The 9342-nt window shown below is 43.5% G+C and overlaps 2 protein-coding genes across 2 annotated transcripts; one reads left to right on the top strand and one right to left on the bottom strand.

The window, feature by feature from the left end:
• Positions 1-369: 369 nt before the first annotated feature.
• Positions 370-1149, bottom strand: LOC138001412 (craniofacial development protein 2-like). Its single transcript, XM_068848047.1, has one exon. The coding sequence runs from the start codon at positions 1147-1149 to the stop codon at positions 370-372; it is 780 nt and encodes a 259-aa protein (XP_068704148.1).
• A 671-nt stretch (positions 1150-1820) lies between these two features.
• Positions 1821-2375, top strand: LOC138001411 (uncharacterized). Its single transcript, XM_068848046.1, has one exon. It carries the CDS (start codon positions 1821-1823, stop codon positions 2373-2375), a length of 555 nt encoding a protein of 184 aa, XP_068704147.1.
• The last annotated feature ends 6967 nt before the right edge of the window (positions 2376-9342 follow it).

The raw sequence follows: 9342 nt of genomic DNA, 5'->3' as shown, positions 1-9342 counted from the left end.
TGTTCCGTTTGTTAAGAAGTGAGTTCAGCTCCACATCACTCTCATCAAACCAATCCTGATGTTTCCGTGTTGGTTTCCCTAGAATCTCGTAGGCTCTCTTCAACGCACCCCACTTCTCCTCCACGCTTGTGTTCTCATCAATTGTATATTCCATGTTCTTTTCCATCTGCAACTGAAACTCCTGTCGGCACTCTTGGGTTTTTAGCTTGCTCACGTTTAGCTTTGGTGTTGGCTTTCCCTTAATTTTATTTCTCTGGGATCTCATTCTGAATGCAAGTTTCGATCTGATGAAGTTATGATCAGTGGCACAGTCTGCCCCTCTCATAACTCTAATGTCGAGTACATCATTCAGATCTTTCTGTCTCGTTATTACATAGTCCAGGAGGTGCCAGTGCTTTGACCGAGGGTGCATCCAGGTAGTTTTATGATGCTTCTTGTGCTTGAAGACCGTGTTCCTGATGACAAGGCTATGTTCGGAACATAGAGCCAGTAAGAGTTTTCCGTTCCGTGTGTCCCTATGACACCAGGCCAGTTCTCAGTCTCTGTCCCGACACGAGCATTAAAGTCTCCAGCAATTATCAGCTTGTCGGAGATGGGGACATTCTTGATTGTCTCTCTTAAGACACTGTAAAACTCTTCCTTGTTCTCATCAGGGTTAGTCATCATCAGAGCATAAACACTCACAATGGTCACAGATCTTTTCTTTTGGAGTGGCATTCTCAACACCATAACTCGGTCAGAGATCGGTGATGGTTCCTGTTCCAGGTCTTGTGCAATTGAGTTCTTTATTGCAAACCCAACTCCAGACTCTCTTTTCTCGTTCTCTGGTTTTCCACTCCAGAAAAAAGTGCATCCATTATCAACGATGCTACTACTTTGAGCCAGTCGGGTTTTGCACAGGGCAGCTATGTCTATATTATATCGACTCAGCTCCATTGCCACAAGTGCTGTTTGGCGCTCAGGTCTTTTCGAGCCTTCTCTGTCCAGCAAAGTTCTAACATTCCACTCTGCTAGGTTAAGAGATTTCCTGTTGTTTCCTTTAGCTCCTAACTTACTTTTCACTGGGTGCCAGAGAGGGAGCAGCCCAGCGCGAACCTTGTAGACCCGGGGGACGTTCGAGCCAGTATGAGATGTCATAAATGTTGCCATTTCCATAAAACTGCATGCGATTATTTAGTGGTTCCTGGCTTTCGCAGGACCAGGTTCGCTCTCTCGGCAGGTAGGGAACGGTCATCTAGCGGGCAAGAACAGGTCAAGACATGCTAGCTTTTCCATCCTGCTGCAGTGACTGGTCGATGGATATGTTTGTCTATCCTCGCCCTGTAGATGCTGTCGCGGGGCACCCCTGGTTTAGCTTCTTGATTGGCCTTTTACAGATATTATTTTTAGTTCTGTAAGGATGTCCAGGCACACCCTCCCTCTCCGAGGAGAGGGGATGTCGGTGTAGTCGCCGGTGACCTGACCCATGCAACAGGTGGTACCAGATTCATGGTTACCGGTTGCAGGTCGATTTTCACGGCCTGACCTGACCTGACCTGACCTGACTACTTTCCTAATTATTTTCTTTAATTAACTTGTGATGTATATAACAATCCTTTGTAATTAGTCTAAGTGTGAGTTAATAAATATTGTTGTTGTTGTCTAACCTGAACCAAGAAGCAGCAGGGTGGCACCATCCCCCCTTGTCTATTAACAACGAAAGAGCTGTTTCAGAGTCCTCCGAAGTGCTTTCTTCGCTAAGCGAAAGGGCTTTTCACTAAATGTGAGGACTCCATCAGCAACAGAACGCTCTGCAACAGCAACAGAATAAAATTGTGGAGATGCTTGCAATACAGCAGAAGAAAAGTTCTCTCCCTCGGCCTTGTGTCCCCATCTTCAACGGAGACCCTATGGAATATGGACCTTTCGTAAGAGCGTTTGAAAGTATCATTGAGTCCAAGACGTCAAGCAGTAGCGAAAGGCTCTATTACCTTGAGCAGTTTACTAGTGGAGATGTGAGAGAGCTTGTGGGATCGGGCCATCATCTCCCACCTGAAAATGGTTATCAAGAAGCTCAACGACTGATCAGGAAGAAGTTTGGTGATAATTACCACGTTGTAGCTGCATATGAGACGAAGGCATTGAATTGGCCCGATGTGAAAGTAGAGGATGGCCAAGCCCTAAATCGATTTGCCATTTTCCTTACGAGGTACAAGAATGCCATGGAGAGTAGTAGGAACCTAACCAAGCTTGAAAAACCCGAAACCATTAAGAAGTTAGCTCTGAAGTTGCCATTCAGTATAAGGGTAAGATGGTGCCACTTGGTAGATGAAATCATGGAGGAACAAGGAAGGGCTATCCGGTTTAATGACTTCGCTGAGTTTGTCGAACCATGAAGCTCGCGGAGCCACCAACCCTCTCTTTGGGAAGATTGTCAAAGACTCTAGGCCTAGACATGATACACGTTGAGGTCTCTTGAATAAAGGATCCCACAAGAAAACGAAAGAAAGACGTAGTTATGCTTCGCATGTTAACAATTGCCTGACCTCATCTGCAACCAGGGAATTCCCAAGTTCAGGCTTACCTCCAGTAGAAGAAGTCTCTTGCCTTTATTGCCTTTATTGGAACGAATCGAGTTTATGAAGTCTAAGCGTCTTGGCTTCGGTTTGTCCACTGAGCACATAGCAAGGAATTGACTGAAACGGAAAACGTGTGCAATTGTCAACTGCACAAGGAAACATCCAACAGTTCTCCACACAGATTCTGTTGCACATTGCCCAGAAGCTAAGAATGCCACAGCAAGTACCTCGTATCACGAGGAGGTTCTGTGTGTTCAAAGCGCTATGGTCAACAGGCGGAAGAATTAGTCTCTTTGTTGGGACAGACACCTCGAGGACACCTATGGCCATTGTTCCAGTTAAAAGTATGGCCTAAAGGAAATGGGACACCTATAATCACTTATGCCTTCTTGGATAGTGGCAGCTCTTCCACGTTTTGTACTGAAGCCCTAATGAAACAGTTACGAGAAAATGGCCAAAGAACTTTGATTTCTTTAACAACGTTGGACAGAAAGAACAGCCTTATTGACAGTTTCGTTTTGCAAGATCTGGCTATTTCGGACCTGGAGGAGAATGTGTTTGTCAAGTTGCCTCCCTTGTACACAAGACCCGAGATTCCCGTATCAAAGGAGGATATTCCAAATCAGATTGATGTTGACAAATGGCCACATTTGAGTGGAGTGTATTTGCCTGATGTAGAAGCAGAAGTCGGTCTCCTAATAGCCAGTGACGTCCCGCAGATCCTTGATCCTCTAGAAGTGAGGCATTGTCAAGATGGCAACCCTTACCCGTCCCGTACAATTGTAGGTTGGGTTGTGAATGGTCCCTTAGGGTGTCGTAACCGTTGCTCACACATATCCAGTTTCTTTGCTAAGGCTGACCACAATCTCAACCAGATGGTGAAGGACTGCTACAATGGTGATTTTCCCGAATCCAGTGCAGATGATAAACCTGAGATGTTCCAAGAGGAGCTGCATTTCATAAAGGTGCTAAATAGTATGGCAGTTCTGAAAGGTCATTACGAAATGGCTTTGCCATTGAGAGATTGTGAAGTCGCATTGCCAAACAATCAGGTACAAGCTGAACAGCGGAAGCTCAATGGTAACAAGAACCTGTATGCTGACTACACAAGGTCTTTATGGCTGAGATTCTAGAGAAAGGCTATGCCCGTAAAGTTCCCGTGCGCACACAAGGGTTAAACTGTGTAAAGTGGTATATGCTGTACCACAGCATCTACCATCCTCGCAAGCCTGGTAAAATATGAGTCGTTTTTGACTGTTCTGCGATGTTTCAAGGAAAGTCACTCAATGATCTGTTGCTGAAGGGTCCAGATTTAACGAACACGTCGTTCGGTGTATTGATGACGTTTTGCCAAGAAAGGATAGCAATCATGGCGGATATTGAAGCGATGTTTTACCAGGTTAGGGTAACCGAAGGAGACTGAACCTTTCTCCATTTCCTGTGGTGGCCTGAAGGTAACCTGGACGAAAATCTCGAAGAGTATCAGATGGTTGTGCATTTGTTTGGGGCAGCTTCCTCTCCAGCATGTTTCAACTTTGCCCTGTGAAAGACGGCATAGGAGAACAGGGATCACTTTCCAAGGGAAGTTGTAAGCTCAGTTAACAAGAACTTTTATGTAGACAATTGCCTGAAATCTTTACCATCAACTGAAGAAGCTTTACAACATGCAAGTGATTTGAAATGTTTGCTGTCAAGAGGTGGATTTCATCTGACCAAATGGGTTAGTAATAGTCGCAGATTCCTTGATGCCATCCCTGAAGCCGAGCGTGCCAAAGAAGTAAAGAACTTGGACATTAGTAAAGAAGATCTACCATTCAAAAGAGCCCTTGGAGTTCGATGGTGCATAGAAACGGATACCTTTGGGTTCAAGATAGACCTGGAACATAGCCCACCCACACGAAGAGGAATCCTTTCGGTTGTTAGTTAAGTTTATGATCCTCTTGGTTTTGCTGCACCGTTCGTGTTGCCAGCTAAACGCTTGCTTCAAGATTTATGCTGGGAGAAGCTAGGATGGGATGATGCAATCCCCTCAAAGTACAAGGTTTCTTGGGAACGATGGTTGGCAGATTTACCCAAGTTGTCTAAATTCTCTGTTGAACGCTGCCTGAAGCCAGATGGTTTAGGTGTCATTACGTCCAGTCAGCTACATCATTATGCTGATGCATCTGAAACTGGTTATGGGTCAGTTAGTTATCTTTGTCTTGTCAATGCCCGCAATGAAGCCCATTGCTCTTTTCTCTGCGCAAAGTCACGTGTTACTCCGTTGAAGATGATAACGATCCCTCGTCTGGAGTTGTCTGCAGCGGTAACAGCTGTTAAGCAAGACAGATTGTTGAAGAGAGAGTTGGAGATCTCAGTCAATGCAAGGTCAGTCTTCTGGACGGACAGTACCGCAGTTCTGTGCTACGTCAAGAATGAAACAAACCGGTACCACACCTTTGTTGCCAATAGGGTGACGATTATTCATGACTGGTCCCAGCCTAATCAGTGGTTTCATGTCAATGGCGATAATAACCCTGCTGATGACACCTCGTGTGGTTTGATGGCAGATATCTTCCTTCATCAAAGTCGTTGGTTAACAAGGCCAGCATTCCTTTGGAAGCATGACAGCATGGGGCCAACGCAAGATGAGCTATTTGGCAAGATTGCAAATGATGATCCTCAAGTGAAAAGAGAAGTTCGAGCCGGTGTGTCTTCTCTGAGCACCCCTAGAAGTCCATCATTGCAGTATGCTAGCCGATGTTCCTCATGGTCTCTCCTGGTGAAAGTCGTTGCCTGGCTTTTCCGATACAGAAATAATCTCCTCAAGGCAAGTAAAGAGACAAACCACGAAACGGCAGTCTTATGCTTATCACCCTTGAAGAAATCCAACAGGCAGAGGGAGAAATTCTAAAGCACGTCCAACAGCAATCCAACCTGGAGAAAACGGCAAATCCTAAGAAGCAGGTTAAGAAGAGTAGTCGCCTTTACAAGCTCGATCCAATCTTTATGAATAGTCTGTTGCGCGTGGGTGGTAGACTTCGCAACTCTATGCTGTCTTCAGAGTCAAAGAATCAGATTATTCTCCCGAAAGATGATCGCATGAGCAGATTTATTATTGGTCATTATCATAAGGCGTGTGGCCATTCTGGGAGAGAGCATATTTTGTCCCTTATTCTCAAAAGATTTTGGATAGCGCAGGGAAGTTCAGCCGTAAAGAGTGTTCTCGCAAAGTGCGTCATATGCCGGCGTTCATAAACATGTCTTTGTCAACAAAAAATGGCTGACTTGCCAGAAGATCGTGTTTGACCTGGCAGACCACCATTCACGTCAGTTGGCTTAGATTTCTTTGGTCCATATAATAATGTGCTTTATTTGACCATATTGAGTGGAAAATACAATTGTGATACAATATTAAAAATGCGACAAAAATAACAAATAATAATCGTAATAATATGTTGAAAACTATATACGTATACACACATAAATATATAAAAGTTATATTCCACAAAGTTTATGAGCTCTTGGTATGAAGGAACGTTGGTGCCTGTCGGTTCCCGACAATTTGATATATGTGCTTCTCCTAGATCTTAAATTATATTGAATTTTTTGGTGCCGATTTAGCAAAAACGTTATTTGGGTTAGATTCGTCCTTTAGAATTTTTTCAAATTCTCGTTTGGTAGCAGTGTTCCTTCTCTCATGAAGCACAGGGAGGGCAGTTCTTGGTACGCCAATAATACTAAGGCTACGGTCTTGAACTCGTTGGACTTCTTCAGACAGATAGTTAGGTAAACCTCCCCAAACAGGATACGCGTACTCTAATAAAGGGCGGATCTTTGTGTTGTAAAGTGTAATTCCAACGTCTTTAGGAAGATTGGCTTTCCTACATTCACACCGGAGGAATAATCTTTTGTTGGCCTTCTTAGTCATCTCCTCAACGTGATGATTCCAACGGAGATCGTCCTGAAACCAGACTCGCAACAATTTAAAAACATTGACTCGTTCAAGTTCACAGTTTCCAAGATGAACACTATCAGGAGTAGTAGGTGACTTTCTGAAGGTCAATAACATGTCCTTTGTTTTCTTGCTGTTTATTAGCATGTGGTTGGATGTTGTCCATTCATGTATACTATTAAGTACAACTTGCATAAAAGACTCGTCGTTGGTAGAGATAGACTCATGAAAGGTGCAGTCGTCCACGTATTTGCATACACGGATTCGGTCGTGGAGGTTAGCAGGTATGGCATCATCGATGTCATTGATAAATATATTAAATAATAGCGGTGAGATTACAGACCCTTGCGGGACACCGGCTGGGCAAGAACTGTTTGTAGAGAGAGCTCCAGGGAGTTTCACCTGTTGTGTGCGGTCTGTCAGGAGACTCTGGATCCATAGCCATAGACCTGTGTTGATATTCAGTTGCTTGAGCTTGTTCAAGAGGACAGAGTGATCAACAAGATCGAACGCCTTACTAAAATCTACAAACAATGCATGAATGCTTTTCCTTCCATGTAGCTTGTTATCAGTCTCGTTGAACCAATTCTGAGAGATGTTTATAAGCACTGATAAGGTTGATCGCCCATGGGCAAAGGCGTGTTGATTGTTCTTAGTTGACAGCTTGTCCTTGACAGCTTGCTTGTTTGTTTTGGTCCATTCCAAGTTCGTCATCGTCATAGTCTCGGTAAGAGATACAGTGTAATTTTCACCTGCTTAGCTATCCATGCTGTGCATACAGAAGTGGCTCCTCGAAGATTTATTGCGAGAAGAGGACAAGTAAAGGAAATCTATTCAGACAATGGCACCAATTTCACAAGTGGTGAGCGATAGCTCCGCGATGCTATTTCAGAGTGGAACCAAGAGAAAATCCACAAGGTATCTGGGAAAGATGCATACAAACCATTGGAACTTACTGAGGGAGCAAATAACCGATGATGAAAGTCTACCCACGCTAACGTGCGAGGTCGAGAGCATCCTTAACAGTTGACCCATTTCGACCGTATCCAGCGACCCCTGCGACTTGGAGCCCTTGACTCCTAATCATTTGCTTTTACTAAAATCTGAAGCTCCCTTGCCTCCTGGTCTATTCCAGCACAAAGATCTACTTTCAAGACGCCGTTGGAGGCAAGTACAGTATCGCGCGGATGTGTTTTGGAGGAGATGGTGCAAGGAGAAATCTGGCAGTTGGCCATTCATGGCCTTTAGGGAAAATCGTTAAGGTGTTCCCCGACAAGAGCATTTGTTCGCCTTGCGAAAGTGAGCGTGAAATCAGGTGTTTTTGAAAGACCTATTAATAAACTCTGCCTTCTGGTTGAAGGAGAAGGATGAAGTGATCCAAGATGCCAATTTTGAACGTTGTTTGACTTTGAGACTCGATTTCCAGATTGACACGCATAGTTTCTGTTAAGATCTATTTCATGTAAGTGACTCGACTTAAGCTGTCTCACACTTAGGGGCCGGTGTTAGACCCAAACGCCTGCTCATTAGCGCAGCTGCATTCCTCCCTTAGGAATGCAGTTGTCAGTTTTTTTATCAGAAATTTAGTGCTTAATTTATTCGTTCTCTTAGAGGTATTTAAGGCTTAATTGAGTCATTTCTGCTTGTGAGCAGTTGTAGTAGTTTCGCTTTCTGCAGTTTGTTTGTTACTTTCTTCGCTTCGAGCAGTCAATTCAGTTTCCATCTCCTAACAAATGTAAGTGTATCTTTTCGTCGAGTTTCCGTTTACGATTAGTTCATTTTACTAAGTAAGTTTTGTATCTGTTTGTTTTCTAGTCTTAACCTCTTTTCGCTTTCACCACATGGGTTGAGTTTGCGCCGTCATAGGCAGTTGAATGAAGAATAAAGTGCGTTTGTATTTTTATCGCTGGAGTTTTGTAGTCATAAGAAGATCACAATGACATTCATTAGAGTAGAGCTGTCATAACTTTCACAGTGCAGAGGGTAGCATAATGCATGATACAGAATATTTCCTGAGAAGTCTGCAGTCTGAATGAAGCATTTCACCTGAGCAAAATTGTATCTCTGTCCATCACAATATTTGAGTGTCAAACAGTTCCTCCTTGTTAAGCGCTTGTAGTCTAAACCGTAAATGTAACATCTGTTAACCTTAAGCCAGACAAAGGAAGTTACGAGGACAGTGTTTGGAGCATAATTCAAGACTTCAGCTAATGCAACAAATTCTTGGTCATTTAACTGTCGTTTAAACGGCGCTCCTAATGCAAAAACACCAGGTGCAAGTTCACAAGTTCTTTTGGGGATGTACCCGCTTAAGAGATCAGGATGTAAAATATCTACTTCAGAGTGATGCAGAATGTATTTTGTTCGAATTTCAGGAAGCTTTTGAGTGAAAGACACCGCCGATAATGTCTGTCTATAGACTGTGTCCCATTTATGAATTTTAAAATGAAGCCATTTTTATCTTCGAAGTGAAAGCAGCTGTGGGTGAATAGCGGCCCCAAGTCCCGAACATCATCAACTAAATGCAAGAGTTGTTGAATGTTCATGGTAGTGAAACGTGCAGCATTAAGTCTTGGAAAACTCGAGCAAAAACTGAACAGCAAATTTTCGGCTTCTCTGAGATCCGATTCACTTGTACATGTAGAATCTTCCAGCAACAAATGCATAGCATTGACCAGTAGGAGATAATGCTGAAAATAGGATTCTGAAGGAATACCATACAGAGCGGGAGCTCCATAAAACAACACAAATGACTGCAATTCACTCTCTTTCCAGTATTTTAAATGCTCAGATACAGACCTAGGTATTCTTTTTATTTCCATGGTTGGAAATATTTCTCTAAGCCGATCG

Source organism: Montipora foliosa, chromosome 4 (genome assembly GCF_036669935.1).
Source record: "Montipora foliosa isolate CH-2021 chromosome 4, ASM3666993v2, whole genome shotgun sequence".
NCBI classification, from domain to species: domain Eukaryota; kingdom Metazoa; phylum Cnidaria; class Anthozoa; order Scleractinia; family Acroporidae; genus Montipora; species Montipora foliosa.
The sequence above is the reverse complement of the archived record's forward strand: the minus strand, read 5'-3'. Positions and strand labels throughout refer to the sequence as shown.